The following is a 25,447-nucleotide window of genomic DNA, read 5'->3' on the forward strand; positions in this document are numbered from 1 at the left end:
CCTCAGGCAGAGCAGGGTGCAGGGGTTTTAGAGAGATGCTGGGAGCACCCTGCAGGGGTACAGAGGAGAGGGGACTCTGTCAGTATGGATGGGAATGACTGGGAAGGGGGCCTGGAGGTAGAGCAGGGAGGTGTGAAAGGGCTGAGTCAGGAGGCCAAGGGAGGAGATGACAGGGGATTCTACTGTGCCCCCAACATAAGAAGGACATGGAGCTACTGGACCAAGTCCAGAGAAGGGCCATGAAGGTGGTAAGAGAACTGGATCACCTCTCCTATGAAGACAGGCTGAGAAAGTTGTGGCTCTTCAGCCTGGAGAAGAGAAGGTTGTGTGGAGACCTCACAGCACCTTCCAGTATCTGAAGAAGCTACAAGGAAGATGGAGAGGGACTGTTCATCAGGAACTGTAGTGACAGGCCAAGGAGTAACGGGTTCAAATGGAGAAAGGGGAAATTTAGGTTAGATATTAGGAAGGAATTCCTCCCTGTGAGGGTGGTGAGGCCCTGGCACAGGTTGCCCAGATGGCTGCCCCATCCCTGGAAGTGTTCAGGGAGAGGTTGGATAAGGCCTTGAGCAACCTGGTCCAGTGGAAGGTGTCCCTGCTCCATGGCACAGGGGCTGGGACTAGATGTTGTTTAAGATCCCTTCCAACCTTTAACATTCTGTGATTCTATGGCTTTACTTGAAACTGTGAGGCTGCTACAGAAAATCCTGGGGAGTCAAAGCCAAGTGGGCCAAAGAAATTGCGGTGGGAACATGATGTTGGCTGGAACGAGAGGAGGGCAGAGGTGAATAAGCTGGGGGACACTGCAGCCACCTTCACCTGACCCAAGGGTGGCCCACTGTCTGGAGACCAGGTTTGCTGCTGCCAGTGCTTCTCCAGTGCTGCCAGAGAGATGCTGGGCTCAATCAGCTGAGCAGAGAGCACAGTCATGCTCAGGTGGGACTCCCAGGCAAGGTTCTGTTGCCTCAGCAGGGGCATCCAGAGCCATTTTAGAGACCCCAGGCTGTCCTACCTGGCTCACAGGTGTTCCTGCAGAAGGACAAGGATCTGCAGCTACCCCTGGGTTAAATATAACCTGTGGGGGTGGCTCAGATATCCTGCAATGGCTCAGGTAGATATGGGAGATCTGAGGCCTTCCAGACCAACTGCTGGAGGTCAGGCAAAGTGCACTAAGACACCTCAAATGGCACTAAAAAGTGAAGTGAACCATCCTCCACTGCCCTGGTAGGAGCCTGGGCACGCAGCTCCCAGGTAGATACCTACGTACAAGCTCTTACTTGTCATTTTTTGAGCTTTGAGGCAAAGCCACCTTAAGCACCAAAGGGTGCATCCCATCCTTCTCTGTCTCATAGACAATGCTGCCAGTGATGGAATTCCAGCACCCAGCTTGCTGGAATGAAGGAATGAATGAATGAATAGCAATGATGCTACTCCAGCACCAGCAATACAGGCATGTGCTGAAAACACTCCTGTCCCCATCTCATTTGTGAAATATGTGACACTTCCTCCTCAAACCAAAATGCCAATATCAAACGTTCACTGCCAAGGAAATGCCCAAAATAAGGTTATGTGTGCAATTTCAGCCCAGCCCACGTCTGTATACTGGATGACACACACTGTTTTCACGACTTACATTGCACATGAAGATTTAGGCTTCCACATGCCTGTCTGTCACTCAACAAAGTTAAAGAAGACAGGATAACACTTCTAAATCTTTAAGTCTTCTAATATTACGTGATTTTCTCCACAGAAAATATGTAAATCACTTTGATTTGTTTGCATATACAAACACCCAGACATGTCAGATGAAGAGCTCATGTCCAATGAAAGCACAGATCTCCCTTATAAAGTGATCAAGGGCTTCAAAGTGGAAGAGAATAGGGTTGGATTAGATATTAGGAAGAATTCTTCCCTGTGAGGGTGGGGAGGCCCTGGCACAGGCTGCCCAGAGAAGCTGTGCCTGCCCCATCCCTGGAAGTGTTCAAGGCCAGGCTGGATGGAGCTCTGAGCAGCCTGAGATAGTGGAAGGTGTCCCCACCCACGGCAGCGGGGTTGGAACAAGATAATCTTTGAATCTTTTTGAAACTGGATGATCTTTAATGTCACCTTCAACCTAAACTGGTTTATGATTCTATGATAAATCCTCCTGATCTGCTCTTACCTGCTATTGCTTACCATGAACTGGGGTTAATTTGGTCTCTCCAGAAGTTTCTGTGCTTTCTTCAAAGAAAATTAATTCCCGTAGCAAAGACTTAGCAAAGGAGTTAGGAAAGTGATCCATTTAGATCTAAGAGATGCAAAATTGCAAGATGAGGAATTTGTCCATCAGCATGCTCTTGAAAAGCTCTCCTTCTGGAAATGAACTTTATAACAGCTCACCTGTAAGGGCCAATCATCTAATGCAAGGCATGATCAAAAAGAAGGCAGTGGTGCTTTCTGATCTTCAGCTTCCAGTACTGAAAGCTGAATTAAGCACTACTGTCTCTCAGCTTTTTTGGAGAATTTTGCTAAAGGCTCTCTCCTGTGAATGCAAAGAAATGTTTTTTTTAAAATTGTTTTCCACTGAGTGGTGAAAATAATTTATGTCCTTTAGCAAGATGTTGTGAAGAGAACATTGTGAAGCGAATTTCTGCTGCCTTCTTTTTGAACAGCTCTCCCACTAGGGTAGAAGCAAAAAGTTTACAGCACTAAAGGGAGTGCCAGTGACCTACACACATTACTGTCTGAGGAATATTATACTTCAGCTATGAAATCTGAATAGACTTGAAACATTCCTCCGCCCCCAAAAAAAAAGGGAAACCAGCAGTGGAACAGCTGAGAGGAAACAAAATAAACCCCTTCAAAGCCTACCTAGCTCCATGTATGAGTGTCTCATGCAGGCAGTATCTACCACTCTTACTAATACATTCCTCCACTCCCCAAAACCATTTTTCTTCATGAGCCTTGTGCTCCTGTCTCAGCTCATGCAAGGCTGAGTACCAGTGAACTACAGTGGTGACAGAAGCTGATGGCATTTGCTCAAATTCCCAGTGCCCACAATGGAAACACCTCTTTTGTCAATGTGATGTGTTTTGCTGGAGGGTTTCCTTCCAGCTCCGGAAGGGAGCCTACAAGAAGGATGGAGAGAGACTTTTTTACAAAGACATGTAGCAACAGGATAGGAGGAGATGGCTTCAAACTGAATGGGAGTAGGTTTAGATTAGCTAGTAGGGAGAAATTCTTCCCTGTGAGGGTGGGGAGGCCCTGGCACGGGTTGCCCAGAGAAGCTGTGGCTGCCCCATTCCTGAAAGTGTTCAAGGCCAGGTTGGACGGGGCTCGGAGCAACCTGGGATAGTGGAAGGTTCCCTGACCATGGTAGGGGTTGGAACTGGGTGATATTTAAGGTCTCTTTAAACCCAAACTGTTCTGTGATTCTATGATTCAGCTGGCAGGACAGGCTCCTGCAGCCTCATGGTTCCTTTGGAGATCTTTGTACAATAGGAAAACCCTTTCAGAGTACAGTGGGCACAAACTTGAGCATTTGCAACAAATGCATAACTGGTTTTTCTTCCCAGAGAGAGGAACTGCAGACCTGAGGAGAGTGACAATGTGCTGGGCTCCTGAAAACTCACATCATGCTCCAGCCCCATGGAGGGACCCACCTCACTCTTCTGGTCACCTGCTCTGAGCTTTGGACCTTCACAGACTGCTTTTTACCATTTATTTTTGGTACTGGCAACTGTACTTGATGCAGCCTGTTGCACACTCAGCCTCTCCTGGATGGAAGAAGCAGTTGGATGATGGATGACAAGCATGTTTACTGTCAGCTACAAATTTCACATGTAGAAAAAAATCTAAGGCTGATAACCCAGGATGCTGTCACGACAAAGTTTTGCAGGCACTGTGAGTGAAGGACTAAAGCAACTTCAGATCAGGTTGTAAGATATTATTGTAGTACTTTCCTTCCAAGATCTGAACCACAACAGGATTCTTTTTCCTGACAGTTTTCATATATAAGGTCCATGCTCTGTTGCACAAGCAGCAGCAGCTTTCTTGGAAGCCAGGAAACAAGCAGGAAGCAGGCAGTTGGTAATTTTGGCAAGTGTGTTTAACTCTTGTTAGAAAAAAAAGTCAGAATTCAAATACTTTATCATGTGGCTGGGATCAAAGTCCCTAAAAATTGAATCTTAACGTGTTTTCCTGTGGTAAAGAGCTCTGAAATGACCAACACACAGGTTGTAACTTTACTGTAAAAATTCTGAGTTTACTGAACAGTTTTAAAGGGAGGAGTAGCTTCTTTATGGCCCTTTAATAGGCTGGGAGCCAAAATCATCACTCCAACTATGGTGCACCACATAGTGCAATAGCCATTGAACATTCCCAAGCTAAGCATCACATAACACCATCACCAAGGCTCTCACATTCAGTCACCTTCCCTGCTTTCCCTCCCTTTCTCTGCTGATGGGACAATATAGATCCCTCAGTCTTTGTATCTGTTAGTGACATCAGGGTGTGGATGGACCGATGGCAGCCAGGCAAGGGACAAAACATCTGAAGTGCTGCTGGGGTTTCCTGATCTCTGTTTTAATGTAAGAGTCTCGTGTCATTAGGCTGGGAAAACTCTGATTGTTCTGCACTTGCCCTTTGTGAAAATCCCAGGGTGAAAGTTGTCAATTTTAGAATTGATTGCCGGGGCTGAGGTAGGATGAATAATAGATAATACTGCCAGAGCTTTTCAATATCAGCCAAAATTGATCTTATCAAGTGCAGATGATCTGCTTGAAATGTGGTTTTGGATGTATGCTTCTAAATCAGTGTCTGTCTGCATCACCACTGCTGCAAGAAAGCACCAGCAGAATCAGAACTTCATTCTCGCTGCAACGTGTAGGGTCAGAATTGGGAAAGAACAGCAAACCCACATGAACTGTCAACCTCCACCTTGTTCTGTGGATGCAAACTCTGACATCACAGGACACTGCATCAAAAGTTTTCGCCCTGACTAAAGAAACTGCAGTGCAGTGGCAACAGCACTTCCCAAACCAGCATGTTGTTAAGAAGAGGAGGGAAGCATTACTGCAAAACCTGACACAGAAACTGGAATTCGTTTCCACTTGACAGAACCATGACAGAATTAAAACAAAACCCTGAGACATTTTCAGAAGAGTTTTAATGTTCACTGCTTGTTATCATGACATTTTCACATCCCAACATGGCTCATGTCTTAATATTGTCAGCAGTCTGGAGATGAGGGCGCTGCTCTCGGAGCTGACAGGGTTGTTACTTCATATTTCTGAAAAGACCCCTGAAAATTCCTTTTGAACTCCTCTATTTCCATAAAAAGACTGTATGATAAGTATCCATTGTGGTCTGCTTTTTTTGTTAAAGGGAAATCCAATGTAAAATGTAGAAAGCTACTGAACTCTTCCCAACAAGAAGTTGCACTGGCTCTTAGACCAATGACAGTCACTTATGGGTAGACCCAACCCAGTCAGCCTGTCAATCTTCCTTCTGATTTCTGTTAGGCCTCTTTCTGTGGTGTCCTAATTATGCATAGGCATGATTTAAAATCATAGAATGGTTTGGGTTGGAAGGGACCTTAGATATCATCTAGCTCCAACCCCCTTATCATATAAAAGAGTTACTCTCCAAAGCTGGATTTTCCTCCCTCACCTAATGTCATTAACATGCATGCCAAAGGTTTTGAAATAAATATAATCACAATATTAGCATATTTCTCTGTGTTAAGCCAGGTGAAGGGACATGGAGGTTTAGGACATTTGCTGTGGGAAGGGTTTTGTACCAGAGATGGTCATTGTGTTTGTTCAGAGGGAGGTGGGACTCTACTAGTAGTCAGTATTAGAGTTGGAATGAACTGGTACACAGAAAAGTAACTTTTTTCAAAGAGTTTTTATGGCAGGTTACCAAGCTTTTCTTTATCCTTGGAATTTCTTCTCTTCATTCAATGAAAATAATTTGCTACACTGCATGTGCTTATAGAGAGGCCTGCCAAGCCAGGTGGGGCTGAAGGCAGCTCTGGTTTAATTAGTGCTGATTAGCAGTCTCATGGTAAACACCTTGGAGGTGTTTAAGATCTTTATACTGGGGGAGTGTTATATTTGCCACATTATTAAAGAGGCTGACGGAAGAGCTTCTGGCCTGTGAGCTCAGATCATTGGTTGAAATGGTTGCTTTGGCATAGGATGATGTTACAGCCACAGTATCCCTTGGAAATACAACCTGCTTGTAGGCACAGCCTTGCATCAACACGTAGCAGACCCTCAGGAAGTGAATCCAATGTACAGCTTTGCAAGAAATGTCCAGCATGCAAAGGAAAATTCCTTTGCCATTCATCATTTGTTCCTGTCATCGTGACAGTTAAGTCTGGAAATTGAGACAAAGCTGGTAAATTTGGGTGAACCAGATGTGACTTTGATTCAATACGCAGTTTTCCCAGACACATCACGTAGATAAACTCCTCTTTGGCCAGGCTGAAATTCGGGGTCTTTTTCCTCTTGAGATGTACAAATAAACACGACATTTCTGTAAAGAGACAGAGATAAGCGCAAAACAAGTGCCTAAGATTGGTGTCTGAGGATGCCAAAGTCCTTTCTGATGGGTAACATGCTATTAACATGCTTTTGACATGCTGACACATCCTGCACCTGGTCCAGCCCTGCACAGAGATGGGGATGCTGCACAGCTCTGCATGTAGGGCAAGATTCAGGTAAATCTGTAAATGCAAATTCAAGAACTGGACGTTAAGCTTAAAAAAAAAAAAGGCCCTGGCTCATTTATTTTTTTGAGTGCCTTCAGTATGCAAGACAAAGCAGGTTGAAAACGAAATGCTGCACTGTGCATCCTGCTGGGTTTGCTGACAAAGCTAGTTTGATCCCTGAGAGGTACACGCTCTCCAGAAACCCCTGTGAGTGTAGCACTGCTTTGAGGTCTGCAGATCAAATTTATTTACTTCAGCAAACAGCCCAGTATCACACTTGTGGGCAGCAAGAGCCCGAGATTACACAAAGCAGGGTAAGAAAGGAGCTCGCTTGGTCTGTTTGACTTTAGGGAGGGTACAAGGAAGTGTTTCTTATCTGAACCCAAAGAGCACACTCGATCATTGCCCTTAATCTCTCTTTCTATGTATTTTTCATGAGCAGAGGCTTCCGAGTTTGTTTTGTTGCTTTTGTCACACGTTTTCTTGCTGGCAGAGCTCCAACCCCGGCAGAGGAGAGCAGGTTGTGGCCCCAGCATCGACATCATGGGTTAGATGGGTAAGTTTTTGAACAGCTTGCATCAAGATTTGGCAGAGCTGAGGTAAAAATGCAGTATTTGGGGATGTCAAAAAATGACCAAGAAAATTTTTCCTGCTCAAAAGGAAGCCGACTCCATCACTGATTCATTTTCCTGAAGAGAGCTGTGGAGAAGGGAAGACAAAAGGACAAGAGTGTCTTGAAGCACCACAGAATGAAGCAATTAGAGGAAATAATTTGCACTTAAAAATAAAATCACCAGTAAATCATAACTCCTTTCTACAGGGGAATCAGAATTCCTTCCTGCTTTTTGAAGTGCATTTTGCATAGAGGGACAAGTGTCAGGGAGTTTTAGATCCATTTTATACAACTCCGTGTGTTATTCTTAGGGCATCCTTACTCTCAGCAACATTACCTCTGTCAGAAGCAAGTCTGAAATGCTTATAGAAACATTAAGCCCACACCAGATGGCAGCAGACAGCAAAATTTTGCCTCCATCCTCTGTTGAAAAAATAAATAAATAAACACTGAACTGTTCATGCCTCGGCCACCAGAGGTGGAAAATGTGAACACAGTTACAGTGCCCATCACCCTCTTGGCTGTTTGAGGAGAGGTTACCGAGGGGATGCGGCTTCCCCAGTACAGGAGGGGACACCTGGGCACCTGGGAGTGTGGTCAGAGCATCCACAAACCTTCACAGGTCTCCTCTGGTGGGTGCTGGGCCCGGCTCCCCAAATTGTGTGACCGCTGTGTGCGAGTGCTGCTGGCTCCTCACGCTGCGGGATGCCCTGGAAATCACAGCCTCGGCCTTTCTCATGCTTTGATATACTAAAAAGTGATGTATTTGTTATTTTTAAAATCCTGAAAAATTACAGTGGGCTAGCCATCAGATATTACTGCAGAGCTGGTTTTGATCCAGAGAGATCTCTTAAGCAGTATATTGTCCACATCTCCAAATGGCTGGCTAATCCCAACTGAGGCTGAATTCATAATTGGACAGTAGCAATGAAAAAGAACATTCTCCCTACAAATTATTTAGTCACTCACAAATGGCAGGGCAAAAAAAGTTTATTTAGAGATTTGAGAACCTTCCTTTTTATTAGCTTTTCTACAGGGACTAGCCTGGTATCACAGTTCACAGACCTCAGGGCAAAAATATGAGCACACCACAAAAATATTTCTGTACAAGTAGCCAGGGCTAGACACTTACAGCCAAGTACAGATACCCATTAGATAGATTAATTTCAAGGAACTCTTAAAGCTATTGGGGAAGTAGAAGATAAACTTCTCCAGAAACAAATTACTTCATCTCTCTGTGGCTGCAGCAGGAAGGAAGGGAAAGATGGACACCTCCATAAGGCTTCCTTCACCTCCTCCTCCTGCCTGCAGGAGAAGTAAGGCAAGGCCGTGGCAGAGAGATTGTAAGGCTGTGTCCCTGCCCCTCCGTGGCTCTGCATTCCCACATCCACCCACGCCACGATAATCCCTGCTTTATATAGTGCCTCCTCTGCATTGCCCCAAGATCCCCTCCACCTCTCAAAGGCCTCCTTGCCTCACAAGCCCTTTGCTTTCTCCACTCATCTGTATTCCTAAATACCCACATTCCCTCCCCTGGATGTCCCTCCTGTACCCTGCCCATGGCATTTGGCTGGGCAGGAGGCAGGACAAGTGTCAGACAGTGAGCCCAGCACATGGTGCCAAACCAAAGCCTGAAACATCCCTGCTTTTCCTTCAGTGCGAACAGTCACTCAGATCACTTTCTTTGTCCCAGCTGAAAACTTGCACAAAACTTGTCAGAAGTTTTTATGACTGTTTCAGTAGTTTCTTCTTCAGTTTCTCTCTCAAGTTCTATCCAACAGGTTCAGGAGTGTTGAGGTTCAACTCCAGTAACTCAGGACCACGCAGCTGCCTGCTCATTCCCCTCCCAGCTCAGTGGAGGAGGAGAATTGGAAAGAGAAGGTGAATCTTGTGAGTCGAGAATGGTTTAATAATAGGGAAAAAAAACAAACACAAAAAATTAATAATAACAACAACAATAATAATAATAATAATGAAAAGGAGAGAGGGAGAGGAAAACCCCCAGGAGGAATAAGGGATGCACAGTGCTCACCACCCACTGATGGATCCCCAGCCTGTCCCCCAGCAGTTATCGGCCTCTCACGGCCGACTCTCCCCAGTTCATGTACTGAACATGACATTCCATGGTATGGAATATCCCTTTGGCTCATTCAGGTCAGCTGTCCTGGCTGTGCTCCCTCTCAGCTTCTTGTGCAGCTCCTCACTGGCAGAGCATGGGAGACTGAAAAGTCCTTGGCTTGGGGTGAGCACTACTTAGCAACAACCAAAACATCCGTGTCTTATCAACATTATTCTCACACTAAATCCAAAACACAGCACTGTACCAGCTCCTAAGAAGAAAATTAACTCTATCCCAGCCAAAACCAGGACAAGGAGTGATTAGGGGACTGGGAAGCCAGGCAGGAGGAGGGCAGATGTGCTGCCTGCTTGCAAGAAACAACCAAAACCCCACAGATATCCTCTGGGCATGGGATAACTTGAAACCTTCATTCCCTTCCAAACGCAGCACTCTCTCCTTCTCCTCAGCTCTTCAACCCCTGGGGCTTCACCTCTCCTGTCATGCTGCACCTCTGCCCCTGTCACAGCCCAGGGTGGTTCTTGAGCATCTTTCTGCTTTTCCTGCTGTCCCTGCACAGGAGCCACTCACAGCAGATCCCAATCCCCTGCTCCAGGGAGGGGTCCCTGCGGTGGTTGTGATGTCTGGGCACCAAACACTCCTCCTTCCTAGGGAACTGTGGCCCCACTGGCCTCTCTGTCCTCCAGGGACTGAGCCTCCAGGGTGTTTGTCTTCTTGGGTGAAGCAGAGAACAGAGTGAAGCCTCAAAAAATCAGGTAGGCTTGAAGATAAACACAAGCCAGCAAACCAACAAAAGGAAAGAAAGAAAAAAAAGCTTGGAAGAGTTAAAGAGCTTTATGTTTGTGGTTCATTACCAGCATCCTCCAGGACCTTCTGCTCCCCCCACCGTTTCACAGCCACAAAAGGGTGTGTTTGGTGATTAAACTCCACAGAGAAATAGGTCAGTGGCTGCAGAGCCCATCTCACTGCCTGAGGGGGCTGCAAGGACCCCTGTGGTGGAGGCCCTGACTCCATCAGAGGGACTCGGAGCTGTTTCCCTCCCTTCCAGCAGCAGGTAGAACTAACTGGGAGTATCCCAGTTTACGTGTTCCCAAAGGCAAGGTGTTTATCGCTGGCAGCCCTGCCTGCTGTGCAGTGCCAGGTATTCTGCATGTGTGCTACACTGGGATCAGCACTTCCCACCTGTCTGATTCCGAGGGTCACAGAGTCATTTTAGACAAAGCCAGGGATCATCTTGTACCACTCAGCCAAATTATCTTTTATTTATGAGCAGACATGCTTCTTTATTTATATGGTTTTCCTTTTCCTGTTCACCCACCTGTATGGAGTGGCACATGTTCATATTTATAAAGATTCTTTTTCCTTTCTTTTTTTTTTTTTTTGGCAGCTGTTGTGTAGATCACCCTCTAGTCACTGACAGTCTGGGACTGGAGACTCAGAAATGCTGTTCCAGGTGATTAATTTATCCATTGCAGTAGGACAGTAAGCAAATGTTGACTCCTCTGGGACCTGAAGTTCCTGAAAGGGATGAGCAGGAGAGCAGGGTGGTGACTGCTTTTCCTGACAGCCTCCTGAGCACTGCCAGCATCCCTTTGTGAGATACCAGGAATGCCACTGTGAGACTCATGCAGGGGAGAGTTGTCCCTCATGAGAATCACATAAATCATGCACACAGCTGAAGTACAAAGACTGTGACAGAGCAGGACCATCCCAGGGGACAGGCCAGGGCTACCTGTTCCCAAGGGCTGCCTGCCCCTGGCTTGTTCCTGCTGGGGTAACCCCTCCACCCCCGTGCTTGACAGGCAGCTGTGTCACCTTTCTCACCACACTGACGCCACCAGCTCTGCAATGTTGACTGAGCCTTTATCAGTCCTTGTGGATAGCAATTAATTATAACAATTAATAATTATAATCAATTCTTTTTTAATGGCTTTTCCTTGGGCCCTGTTGAAGTTCCTGGGAAGCAACAGAAACCACAGATGTGTGCAGGAACGTGACTACTTCTGGACTGCTTTGCTGCTGATGCTTTTGCAGCGTGAGGGAGAGAAGTGCAGCTCCACCTGACCTGACCTGCAGTCCCAATTTTTTCCCAGTGCTGCAGACAACCTGTGCATGCTATCCAGCAAGGCAGAGAGAGCTGGGAGTGGAGGAGCTGCACTGCTGCTTCCCTGCCATTTACCCACCAAACACTGTTAAAGGAAAGGATGAGTAATAACAAGCCCCTCTGCAAATCCTTTCTCTTTTGGCTCTGTGCTTCTGGGCCTCACCGAAGAGGAAACCCCATTTCTTTCTTTTTTCCCCTGCACTTGCAGCCCCTGTTCATTTTTCCCTGGACTGAGCACTATTTGAAGGCTCCCCATCACGTGCATAATATAAGAGGTAAATAAAAAATATTGCTGTACATACATATAAAAGCATTGACTTGGTGATTCGCCACGTTGAAGATAACTTATTTAGCAACAGGTAGAACCCACACCCAGTGATAAACGAGAGCCAGGCTGGTGAGAATGCCCAGTCTGATGGACAAACCTGCCTGCCACACAGACCTGACACTTTCCCAGCAGCGCTGCTTTTTGAGCAGTTCAAAACTAACATTTTTCTGAATCAGCTCAGGAATTACTGCAGCTTTTTTTCTTTCTTTCTTATGTTGCTGAAAAGCTGATTTAGTTTTGGATTTAGACCATTCTGTAGCTCAAAGGGAGCAGCCCCATTCTACCAGTAGAGAATCAGGGAGTAAAGCTGCTCAGCTGCTTTCAAATTGTGTAATGGTGCCTCTCACTCTGTTGTGTATGTGGCATCAGAAAAAATAAAGGGGTATTGAGAATGTCCCTTAAGGATTATGCTAAAAAAGATGGAATCAATTTTCATTCTTCAAGTTAAATGAACTCAAAAAATAAGCCAATATTCATAAGGAAAATAGACTTTTAAAATGTTTAGTTAATCTACTGCTAATAATATAAGCAAATTTGTTTACAATTAAGTTTCTGTGGCATCATCCTGTATAATCCTTGCTGCACAAAGCTCAGAAATGTTCCTTATGCTTGTCACCACCTGGAGCATCCCTGGCACATTGCCCACAGTCTCGATGGCATCACTCTCATACCACACCCAAGTCATATCCTGTGTTTACACCTAACCAGATTTTAACAGCTGATGTTTCCAGCTTGCCAGCACTGTCAGCAGGCTGCTTCCATGGGGAAGCAGAGCAGCACAGTGTCACCCCCTCAGAGGCTCCTCGGGGTGATGTTTAGGGTCATACCAGTCTGCAGAGCAGTGCTGTGGCTGCAGACACAGAGGGGTGCTAGGGACAGATGTGAATAGAAAGAACCATTAAACTGCAAAGATTAACATATTCTGCTCCTGATAGCAGGCCAAGGCCACAACCTACTTCACTAAGTAGCCCTTTGCTTATAGGGTTGACCTGTGTTGGGCCTGTTTATAAGTGGACGGAAATATATCCCTGAATTCACAGTTATTCTTGATAATTGACCAGGCAGATCAAATATCAAAGGCAACCCTGGAGCAGCTGCATTGATTAGTTAGGAAAAAACTTATATATATCTCCATGCTTTTATGTATTTTTATATAAATGTATGCATGTATATGCATGCCTATGTTTGCATGGCATATATATATATAGATATATACACACACATTTTGTTTTCCTTCTCTTTTGTTTTAGATAGGCTGTAACTGTCATGGTGTGATCCCAAAAAGCTGAAAGGAAAACCGTGGGTTTCTAGGCATCACAGAGCCATCATAATGCTTACAGCAGATGTATTGTTTTGACTCAGCCGTTCCAGATGTGCCCTGGTGCTTCACACTGCCTCCAGGAGGTCAGCATCCGTGAGAAACACTGCCATTTCTCCTCAGTTTTTAATGACCTGCAGCCTTCAGGTCCTGGCAGGGAACAGCCTGTGGTGTGGTGCAACCTTGGTGCAAGAACAAGGGCCATGAAGAACTCGGGGTGATCCATGTACTGGCCCGAGCCAAAGGAAAGCAACTCTATCTCGAGGTCATTAAGTACACAAATTAACTAGAAACAATCGATTCCTTTCTCCTGCAGCAAGCCTGACGCCTCAGGGTGTGCTCAGCTGCTGCTGGAGGAAGGGAGGGAGTGGGAGAGGGCAACAGGATGAGGTCCCTAATGCCTGGGACTGACGGGAATCTTTTGAACAAGCAGCACTGGATCACCTGTGCACAGGAACCACGACAGGGAAGAGACGCTGAGGGATGGACTGGGCTGTTGGGTGACCTGTGGCAAATTCCCCAGGTCCGATGGGGTACTGACCAGCACCCGGGAGTGCTGCAGATACATGGGGATGTTGCAGCAGGGAGTAAGGGGGCAGACAAACAAGCTGAGCCCTGAGGCAAAACCTTCAGGGACTCTGTCATACCCAAACCCACGGGAAGGAAGCACCAGAGTCATTTCCCCAGCGCAACCCCCAGAGTGGGGTGTCTGCTTAAGGAGACCATCCCACCAGGGCGCACTGAGGCAGGAGAGTCAAAAGAGAGGCACGAAGTTTCCTTGTCTGAGAGGAGCTGAAGCCCCTCCGGGTGGGTGAAGAGAGATGGGGAGAGCTGGGTTGGTGCTAGGGGGACCAAGAGGGGCTCAGAGCAGGCAGGGCCCCCCTTACCACCACCTGCTCACAGCCAGCTGCCCTCCTGCAGGGAATTACCATCACTGTCCCTCCCTTTCCTCCCTCCACACAGCCGGTCCACGAGCCAGAAGAGGGAGTGCAAAGCGCACTCACAGAGCAGGGCACAGAGCTGTGGGTGATCGGCACTTCCTAGATTCAAACGTGCTCGATTTGTAAAGAAAAAAAAAAACCAAACCTTATCTCCAGCAAAATTATCAGCCCTTCCCATGCAGCCCTGAGGGCTGGCAGGGCAGGACTGGCTCTGGAGCTGCAGCTCCCTGGGATCGGGAATGGCCTCAGGACCAGGGCTGGGGACAGGCAGGCAGTGCCCAGCCACTGCTGCTGCAGCTTCTGCTCTCCCTGAGGCTCAATTAAAGCTGAAATTCTGCTGCTTTATCCGTGGACATTTGTGTTTTCAGAGGTAGTGGGGGAAAAAAGTGCAGGGCTCAGGGTTAAACCTGCAAAAGCAAACACTGTGACCCCATCCCTCCCCATCTCCCGCAGGGATCTTGCCTTTCAGAGAGGGTTTGCTCCCTTCATTCAACCCTGAATAATTAATCCCACCCTACAGCCTGTGGAAGAGTATTTCCAAACCAGTTTTGCTAAATTTTAGGCCCAGAATGCTTGCTACGGAGAACCAGAGAGGAAAGACATCTTCCAAGTTTAGTTGAATGGGAAGGGAATGAGGCAAAAGTCCTGCTGAAATTCACTTTTCTCCTGCTCCCTTCTTGCAGAGGGCTTGCTGCTGCTGTCCTTGGAGTATAATGGGCTAGACAACACCTTGGGGTGAAAGACTGGCACCCTTCAGAAAGGAAGCAAGCCTCACTGCCAAGGTTATACCCTTTGCAGGACTTCCCAGCTGTCCTGATGGCACCTTCCACCTGACTCTATTTGAAAGCTGTTTTTCAGGAGTGTTTTTGCTGAGGGTGTCTCACCAGAGTCACCATTTCATACTATCTGCAAGTCTGCAGTATTCCAGAGAGGGATCTTTTGTTCTGAACATCGAAAATCTCGGAGACTAATCTAATACCAAAACAAACAAACAAAAAAACCAATTAGGTAACAATCACTTTGTTACATCATGCAGTTACAATGGCCAACTTTAGTGAGAGCACGGGATGAAAACCTGACTGAAAACTCCTGACCAGTGTGTTCACACTCGTAATTTGTAGGGAACCATCTAACCAAAGTTTGTATAAAACTGCTCTTAGGAATGGCAAATAAAGCATTTACTAAATAACAGTTATTCTGAACAGATCCCAACACAAACATCAGGGCTTGTAGAGGTGGCAACAAATAATTCAATTTAAATTACTGGCAGGACTTTGTCTCACCACTAATGCAATTTCACTAAGTAAAAGTATTTTTTAAAGGGGCAAAGGGGCTGAGCCAGGGATTTTCCTCCAGTCCAGGCTAGAGGAGAGAATGAGGGGGAAAAGCCCCAACCCTGAAACCTTCAGGTGAGGGCACCTGATTGGGGCTCTCAACTTCCAAGGCTTCATTCTGACTCACATAATTCCCCTCTCAGTTTCTCCCCTTGCAGGTGGCCCTCCTTAATGCAAACAATTAAATGGGCATTAGGTGAAAGTGGCTGTTCCTATTGCCTAATGAGGAGAATATTTGGCAGGCAGGTAAGGGTGCCTGGTTTGTCCAGAAATCAGGCCCTTTCTTACAGGGGCCTCATGTTCTCCACGTTTCTGAATCTCTCCTTTGTTATCAAGGAGCTGAATAAGGAGGTTTTGAACCTCACCAAACAAAGTCCAACCACCCTGAGACTAAAACCCAGGAACAGTGTTTGTAGAAGAGAGGAACAGGAGGTTCCAGCAACAAGAAATTCATCGGCTACAAAGTGCTGTGTTCCTGTACTCTACACCCATCACTGGCTCAGGAGGAGACACAGAGAGGGGCAGGGCTGGTGAGAGGGGCTGGGCTGCTTTCTGTTACCTTCCTGGCCTAAACGTGCCTGTAGTGGCTGGGCAAGAGCCTATTCCTGCTTTGGGAAAACTGGTTTTACTCTGGGAGAAAAGCAGTGTCTGTCCTCTGGCTGGTGAAATGAGAGATGAGAACTCAGCCTGAAGTCCATCAGGTTGGCATTAAGTTCATCAGTGGCAAAGCCTGCTCTCAAACACACGTGTTGCTCCACAGATGTTGTTGCTGTTGCCCTTCCAGAAGCCCCAGTGGCTGTTACAAGTCCCTGGAACTCCCCAGGGTCCAGGTCTCAGTGTAACCCCAGGGAAGCAGCAGCCCCTGAACTCCCCAGACGCCTTCTAGAAAGCTTGAGCCACCCCAGGCTGCAGCATGGACTGTCAGATCAGAAAACAGCAACCTGCAGGGTGGCTGCTGGAGCAGCCAAATGTCACCAGGAGTAAGAGTGTCCAGGATGGTCTGGTGCTGTGTCTCACAACTGATCATTGCCCTTCAGAAGGGGATCTGTGATGTTACTGGGCAGTTCTGCCTGGTGGGATGGCTTGCTGCCCTCTTGGTTAACCAAAACCACCAGTGCAGCCCCTTCCTTTTAGAAAAGGTAAAACCCAACAGGACATTTCAGATTCTCCCACCAAAAGTTCTCCCTGAGCGACAATTGTTAGGGCTGACACCAGCATGCCCCCAGCCCTCTCCCTTCCTCAGCTTCCCCTCACAACACCACACAGCTGTCTGAAACAGTGCCCAGCATGCTGCCTAGTTCCTTTTTTTTCCTCTCCATTCTTATTTGTAGTCCCTTCATCATTAGTTCCCACAGGACTATCAATAGCATATTTGTCTGACACAGACAGTTTCACTGCTATAAATTCTCCACAGCCCGTTGAATAGAGACTTTTTAATTAGGTTTTAAGGATTTTTCCATTAGCAGAGAGACATTGAGAATTCAGGTCTCACTTCTGAAAAGCACAATATTTTAGAGAGGGAAGCTGCTTGATTTACTGCAATATTAACATTTTCCTCCCTGCATTTACGGGCATGGATCAATTGCTGTTTTGCTACTGCGGGCTGATATATGTTTGACAACTTACTTTATTGTGCTACAAATGAGAGATTTAATCCAGTGATCCAGTGAGAGCCCTCTTGGGCTGCTGCATTTTCTGTGTGACACGTATAGGAGATGTGAACAATGTCTTTCATCATCAGATTTTGATTGCTTTCCTGTCTGCACCAAACTGGCTTTTCGTTCTTGCTGTCAGAGGGTTTTTCTGGCTCTAGCTTTCACTTTGCCTGGCAGATCTGAGATAGGGCTTTATATGAAAGTGGAAAAGATTGAGCTGGTGCCACCTCCTCGGCAAGGGCAAGTGTCCCCTTCTCGTGTACTCCTGGCCGCTGGGTATTCCAGACTCAGGGAATTCATGAACTAAGTGTGATATTTTGGGGTTTTTTTAAAAAGCCCAGATGGATTTTGCCTTCCAGGGACTGTTGCAAACGGCTTTTTGTTGAGCTGACAGAGCAAGCCAGCTGTCTGTCCCATCCCGAAACACCTTCGGGTCGGGAAGAACCTTCACAGCGGTGCTTTGCCAATGAAATCCTTGCAGGCACCAAGTTTCTATTCCAGTCTACTTATCCTGACAAAACTTTACGTTGAAGAAACCCCAGCCAGCTCCAACAGCCATGTTTTAATCCTGCTGGGTACATTTGATCCAGTTCTTGCACCTCAGCTATAAACCAGTGGGTTGCTGCATCATTTTTTGTGGGGTTACCCCAGGTAAGCAGGACACAGCAAGGGCAGCCTCAGGTGCTGTTTCATGTGCTGTGGCATCCTTCATCCCAGCTGGAGACTGCTAACATGCTTGTCTAGGCCTGAGCTAAAGACCCTGCTGGTTTCTGCAATGCTCTCACCTGTGGTAACTCATTATGAAAAACATGGTAAAGTAAGGTGTTAAGATTTTCTAGTTTCAAGAGAATTTTTTTCCTTTTCTGATTCTTGCCAGAACTTTACAGTTCACTTGTTATGCTCACTCTCTTTAACATCCTTCAAAGGATGGTTTCAAAGGAATTTCATAGCTAGCTTCTTTCCTGTTGAAATTTCCGCTTCCTTTTTTTTCTTTCTACTCTCAACTTTTTTTCTATCATTATTTTGTTAAATCCCTTGAAGAACTGAACTATATAGAGACACAGCTTTCCCCTGAAGTAGCTCTCCCATTAATCCTTGTGTACTCTTGCTAACACTGGAGCTTAATATTTCCCCCTCTATTTCTAACCACATTTAATTGGTGCAGAAGAAACACTTCCTGGCCGGTATTTCCTCCCCTCAGTGTCATCAATGAAAAGAGGAATAACAGAAAAATCACTAAAAGTACAATTGTCTTGATTCCACTCTGCCAACTCTGTAGGCAATTTTTGCCAGCAGTTCAGCAGAGCCAGCCCAGGTCACTTTCTGCCCTCTAATTTTGTTTTTTTTGCAGACCCTGCCACACTGTACATCCCTCTGAGCCTTTCCAGTCCTCACCATCAGCTGGAGGCAGCAGCTTAGCCAGTATTTTTTCACTGCCCACTTTTGAAACCACCAGGGCAAAACTTCTCTGAAATGACCTTTTCCTCCCACATGGTGTCTTAGGTTCACTTATTATTTCCTAGGTTTCCTGCTTCTCCTATTTCAGGCTTTTCTCACTTTGTATTTATCTTTTTAGCTATTTATGCCAGAAATAACCTTACAACCCTTCCCCTGCATTACCTGGTTTCAAAGTTTTGATCACTCACTGTTCCCATAGTAGCAAATGAGAACTATGGATTTTATTTATTTTTTTTCTTTTCATTTCTCATGTGTCCCAAATAATATTCAGTCCTTGACATGTAAGGTGAAACCCAGAGCTCACAATCTGCTCTAAGAAGCTGCAAGAAATCTAAGAGGGGAACATTTCCCATTAGCTTGCAGGGTGGATGGCTGCTGAGCACTGCCTGCTCCTATTTGTTACCACTTGCTCTGACATTAATTAATGAATTAAGCTAAAATAAGATATAATAGGCAATATTTGTCAGCTGTTCCATGTCATTACCCTGAGAATGTCAGCGTTTGGAGCTGCTGAGTGACTCCCTGTTCCTCCCCCTGTCCTGGGTGCAGGTGAGAGATGTTGGTTTGTACCTTGCTGGCAGGTGATGCTGTTTCACAGCACCTGCAAGAATCCCTCCCTCCCTCCCAGTCATTTCTACCAGATTCAGTGTTAAACCCAAACTAGATTATCTTGGCTCTGAGCTTGAAACTTTCACCAGGTGATTAAAGTCACCAAGTCAGGAGAGTTTGAAAATATGTCCCCAAGAAATGATGGAAATCAAAAGAAGCAATGATAAAATCGTGGGATCGACCAGACTAAGTTATTCCATCCCTAGACCAGTTCTCTGTGCCATGTGTGGCCAGTTACAGGTTCTTACAGAAAAACTTCAAGAAGGAGTAAAGAGAACACAGTTATACACCATATTCTTCTCATTTCCCACCCCTGCCCCATCATTTTATTGAAAGCTTTCTGGTGGTTGTATTCTGAGAAACGATGAGCAACATTTGCTGAAGTCCAGCCAGCCACAGGCAGTGATACTTTCACAGAATACCCTTCCAACCTCCAGGGATTTGCAGCTTAGACATTTCCAGAGATAGGTGTGTAGTTTGGGGATTTAAAAACTCCAAACAATTTTTTTTAATGAGCCGACCCAGTTGCTTTTCAGACCTGTAGGACGTTTTAGCATCCACGACGTCCCACAGAAGGGAGCTCCACAGATGACTTGCATTGCACCCACGTGCTCAGTGAAGAACTGTCTTAGTTAACAGCCTTCTAACCTAACAGTTATGTTATGACTTTTATGTTAGATGAATCCATGAGCTGTGTCTCTGTAACCTGTGTGGAGCTTGCAGGCCTGGAGATATGTGAGCATTCCTAGTGGGGATGCTGTCCCACACTGCCATCCCCACCACGAGATCTCTTACACACTAGAAGCCAAGAACACAGCATGAAAAAGTAAGCATAGTGTTAGTTTGTAAGATGACAAAACCATGTGAATCTGTGATTCTCTATCCCTTGCCTACTAATTGTTAATCTGCCATTTGCTTTTCTCACGGTTGCTAAGCACTGAGCTGGTGTTTCCATAAACCTGTCTGTTATCCTCCATATGCTCATGTCATTCTTACACTGCACTCACATGAACCCCAGTGATCACAATCAGCTCAGGGCCCATCATTTCACTTGAAAAGGTAGGATTGCTCCTTTCCCGGGTGTGCATCTCTTCATGTTTACAGACATGGAGCATCACCTGCCGTTTAACTCTGCACTCTTTCCATTTTGCACAATCCATCTGAGCAACTGGCTCGTACTTTTAGTGCCACAGAAACACTGTGTCATCAACAAATTTTACCCTCTTGCCCCCTCTTCCCAGGTGGTTTATGAGTTTGTTAAGCTGCAGAAGTCCCAGCATAACTCTCTGAAGGAGCCTCCTCATGACCTCTCCCCTCAGTGAAAATCATCTGTTGGCTCCCACTCTCTGCTTGTTGCCTTGTTTTCATCCAGGAGAAAAACTTCCCCATCTGTTCTGTGACAACTTAGTTTCCAAGATCCTTACCCTCTTCAAAGTCTTTCTCCATAGCTCATTGCTCCCATGAGCCAGAGGGATTTTCTCAGCGTCTCTCCTAATTACACCGTCTCCCTTTTAACTCTGGGCGAGCAGAACGTCCCAACGCGACGTGGGCACGGGAGCAGCAGGGACTGAGGGGGGGGGGAGGAGATATCAGAATTATGTTTTCTGCTTTGTACTTGGCCCCTTTCCTAATAACTACTGAAACTCAATTTGCCTTTTTGGCACCTTGAATATTCAGTTGGCATATCCACAGTGATGCAAAGCTGTGTGAGTGACAATAGATAATTTGCAGCCCATGTTGGTGATTACATAGGTAGGTTACTCTTCCTCCATGCACTTTCCTTTGCACTTCATTTGCCATTTATCACCCAGTCAATCTTGTAAGATATTTCTACAGCTGTTCAGCTAGCTGCACTTTTGAAAAAAATATGAGAAATAATTCTGAATCATCAGCACATTCATCACCTCATTATTCACCAAGCTTTCCTGATCATTTATGAATATGTTGAACAATAAAAATCCTCCCCTCTCCCTTGTGATTGCTTACCTTTGTCTCCTATCTGAAAAGAAGTTACTTGTTTACCCCTTTATGATTTTACGTTCCTACAGTCAGTTGTGGGTTTTTTTCTGTTTTCTTTATTTGACTTTGAAAAAAAGGTCATTTTTCTTCCAGTAGCTTCCTTTACTCTCTCATTTAATTATTCTGGGTCTGTATGTGTGCCTGAGGACACTCTCTTCATAGTTTTTGTTCGATGGTAAATATTTACTTAATCTTTCATATTGTGCCTTTCAACGTCTTCCTGCTGTTTGTGAACATTTCACCCATTTTACTCCTCCTTTGAGTTCCATTTAATAAGTTCTTCTTGGTGTATGTTTCCCTTTTTAGAAGGTAATAAGTCAGGATCTGAACTTTTTTATTGCCTGGGGCATGGTAAACTGGAGTGCATCACAGCCACTGTCATAAAGAGACCTTACAATGGCCACATCCTGAATCAGATCGCCTGCATTTCTCAGGAGTTTCTCTCTGGGTCACTGCAAAACCGAGGGGGTCTAGAAAAGGAGCACAATACATATTTCCCTGCTTGGCTGGTCACAGTCAGTGTGCCCTTGTCTCCACAGGCTGGTCCCCATCTCATCTCAGGAAAAATAAGCATTTTCTGGTGTTGCTTTGTCCTCATAAAAAAAAGGGTGAATGCTGGCAGTGCCAGTATCAGGGGCTGCTTGGAGATCCCAGAAGCATTAGGGAAAATTACAGGCTCAGATCTGTATTTCTAAATTGGCACTGAGCTTTCCAGTCACAACCAAACCTTTTTGCAATGTGTTGGATGCTGAAATTCAGGCTTTCAGATCTGACTCAGCTCTGACTTGTATATTTGGATAACCTTAGGTAATTATTTTTTTTAATTTCACCTTGTTCGAGGATGTTGGCCATAGAAATGCGACAAAACCCCTCTGGTTTGTAGAAATGACATATTCTTTTACAAAATTCCCCTGAAGCAGTTTGAACACACCAGGTTGAAGTTGGTTTTGACACCTGCATTAATACATCTCTGGTAGGGATCTTTATCAAAGATGTGGATCTCAGTGGTTACTTTGAACAGTCTGTTCCCAGAACGAACATGTAGGGTTTTCTCTGTTTGTTTTCTGAACCCACGGTGTTATTTGGTAGACAGACTGATATCACCCTGGTTTGAAGGCTTTTGTGGGTAACTCATTTAGTCAAAATGTGTGGGAGGTGAGCAGCCCTCTCCCTCATTTACACCAGGAATGACAGGGTAGGCTCAGTGCTCCCAAGTGTGGATCTACAACAGAAAGGTTTGCATTGGAAGGGACCTTAAAGACCATGCAGTTCTGTGTCCCTGCCATGGGACCTCCCACTAGACCAGGTTGATCAGAGCCCCAACCTGGCCTTGAACACTTCCAGGGATGGGGCATCCACAACTTCTCTGGGAAACCTGTTCCAGTGCCTCATCACCTGCACAGGGAAGAATTTCTTCCTAATATTTAATCTAAACTTACTCTCTTTCATTTTGAACCCGTTGCCCCTTGTCCTGTCACTAAATGCCCTTGTAAACAGTCCCTCTCCAGCATTCTTGGAGCCCCTTTAGGTGCTGGAAGGGGCTCTGATGTCTCCCTGGAGCCTTCTCTCCTCCAGACTGAGCAACCCCAACTCTCACAGTCTGTCTTCATAGAAGAGGTCCTCCATCCCTCTGATCATCCTCGTGGCCTCCTCTGGACTTGCTCCAACAGGTCCATGTCCTTCTTGTGCTGAGAGCTGGAGACAGCACTGCAGGTGAGGTCACACCAGAGCAGAGCAGAGGAGCAAAATCACCTCCCTTGACCTGCTGGACACGCTGCTTCTGCTGCAGCCCATCAAATGATGCAGGATATCATCTCTGCAGTAAATGGTGCAGTGTATCATGGTTGTGTGATACCCACACATAGATGGTTTGTGCTGGTGCTACACAAACTGCTCACATAACTCCTTCATGGGCAGTCCCAAAACATGGTCCTACGTGCCCCATGGGAAGTACACCCTGAAAAATACAGCCTGGTCCTACAGCAGCACCTGCACTGCCTGTTCCCCACACCACCCCCTGTGCACCTCCAAAAGAGGTGGAGGAAGGGACTCCAAGCAGGGCAACAGTGGCCACTGTGAAACAAGGCAAACAGCCTAATGATAAGGGAGGATAGTGCTACTCATTGCTGTGGGTTCTAGAAACACATCCATAAAAACTTGCAGTGAGTGAGTGGCATGTGATGAGCTTCACCTAAGTGGTGTTGTCAGACCATCCCTGCTCCTGAGTCCCTCTTGCTTGAGATCCCTTTGCACAGCTGGCAGGAGCAGATTAAAGACACACCTCTCCTTTGCCTCCATCTTTTTTTCTTTCTCTTTTATGATGATTTATTTCAGGGAGCACTCAAAACCTGGGATGTATTTTGTGGGGTCGCACGCAGTGATGTTCGCCCAGTGGCAGATCTCTCAGATCAGCACAGTTACCACAAAATGAAATTCCCTTTAGGACAAAACACTCCCTTTAGGATGAAAATCTAAGCTGTACTGGTTTTTGCTGGATCTTTTTTAAGTGAAAAGAGACAGAAAAAGAATATCCACATCCTTTAAAAGTTCTGAATTAGCAAAATAAAGAGTTGCAGGCTGTTATTGTCCTGTAGCAAAATCCATGCCAGCCGTGGTGATTTCTCCATATCCTTGCTGGGAAAGGAAAGAGAGCAACACAGTAAGAGCCCTGTGGGACCAGAGGAGGGTGTTGAGGCAGGACACGGAGACTGGAGAGGAGGAAGGAGCCCTCCAAACCCTTTCTGGCTATGGGCACTTGCAAAACCCGGGCACCTTACACCGAGTTACCAAAAAGTTTAGGTAGGTGCCGGCCTCACTGAAGGAAACATATTTCCAGGGAAACCCCAGATAATTTTCAAGGCTTTGCTATATAAACATATTAAAGATCTTAAAGTAATCCCCTGGCAGAAAGCAAGCAGCTTATTTCTTTCAGTGTGTTTGCTTTAAGATGCTAATCAAACGCTCTTTCCGCAGCAAAAGCTCAGGGGTAGATTTGCCTTTGTGCCTGCGGTTGGGATCGGGCCCAAGAGGTGACAGCCAGCAGATAAGGACTTAATTAATGTCCAGAAAGAAGCAGGAGGGACAAATGTTATCTGCAGTTTCACCTGACTCACACGATGGGCCGATAATCTGCCGAGAATTCCATGAAAGTCCAAAAGCAGCACGTTGTCCCCCTCGGGATGACAGCTTTCCTCTCCTGCAGGGGCAGCATTTCAGCCAAACTCACTCCTTGCACCATGAGAAGAAAGCTGATGGAAAAATTAGTCATAACTTCTCCGGAGCAGGCATCACGATGGGACTTTGGGAGCACTGTTGATGTGGCACGTAAGAGAAAACTGGATTTTTAAGTTTTAACTCTGACGTTTCCTCTAAGTGATGAAGGTAAAAAGTGTGATGAGTGAAATGAAGGATACACCAAATGTCTGGTTTATGAATTGTGACTTTCAGTGAGAAGTGCCATCCATGTCTTGAACAGGGAGGGATATGAATAAACCCCATGAAGTATTAAATAAATTAATGATCAGAAAAAATGAGCTCTATTATTTGTTTCCCCTTTAGATCAAACCCCCTCCCACTTTGTTGAAAATACTTTTCAACAAATAAATTACCTCCAAAACACGACTGTAGAAGTTTAAAGTTCTCGCTTTGAACTTTGTCAAGGAAAGAGGCACAAAATGAACTCATATACAATAATCAAAGGCATGAAGACACAATTCTGTCAAAGATTAAAAAAAATGCATTGATTTTTGGTGATGAACAGGAAGAGAGTTACCTGGTGGTTTTCCCATGGGAAAAGTGATGCTGCAGAGAACTGAAGAGGCCACAGCCAGCCCTGCCTGCTCTGCAGGTGTTTCCTGGGGGTGGGTTAAGAGGTGGTCCCACCACCCCACTGCTTCTCTTCCCCTCCTTGGCAGTGTTCTGTTTGTGCTTAAGATTGTGGAGTAGCTAGAAGTTAAGAAATGGTACAGTAAATGGTAGAAAAATGTCCAAAAGTGAGATGAAAGCCTTGGGCAATCCAGGTCTCAAGGCCTGCTGTCCCTCCCAAACGGGGAGGCCACCTTTGAAACCAGGAGAAAAACAACTGGGAACTTAATAGGTCAAACTTGGTGCTTCAGAAGTTTGGGTTTGGCTGGTGGTGTTGGGTGGGTTGTGAAGAAATTCCCTGCTCTGGGGATCAGGCAGAGGGGATGGGAGCAGCCCCTGCCATGGCCCCCTGGCTGGGACACTCAGGTCTGACCCCTGGATGAGCACGGTGCCTGAGGGGCAGGCTGAGATCATACATGCCCTCTCTTCTTCT

General features: G+C 46.0%; 1 protein-coding gene across 1 annotated transcript in view; it reads left to right on the forward strand.

The window, feature by feature from the left end:
- TMPRSS3 (transmembrane serine protease 3) overlaps positions 1-20,453 on the forward strand; it is a 35,689-nt gene extending 15,236 nt beyond the window's left edge. Inside the window, exon 13 of the mRNA XM_050332202.1 lies at positions 20,373-20,453. Within this exon, the coding sequence (XP_050188159.1) occupies positions 20,373-20,453 (81 nt within the window). The remainder of the gene's footprint in view (positions 1-20,372) is intronic.
- Positions 20,454-25,447: the final 4,994 nt, after the last annotated feature.

Source organism: Myiozetetes cayanensis, unplaced genomic scaffold (assembly GCF_022539395.1).
Source record: "Myiozetetes cayanensis isolate MyiCay16 unplaced genomic scaffold, myiCay2020 scf5-8, whole genome shotgun sequence".
NCBI classification, from domain to species: Eukaryota; Metazoa; Chordata; class Aves; order Passeriformes; family Tyrannidae; genus Myiozetetes; species Myiozetetes cayanensis.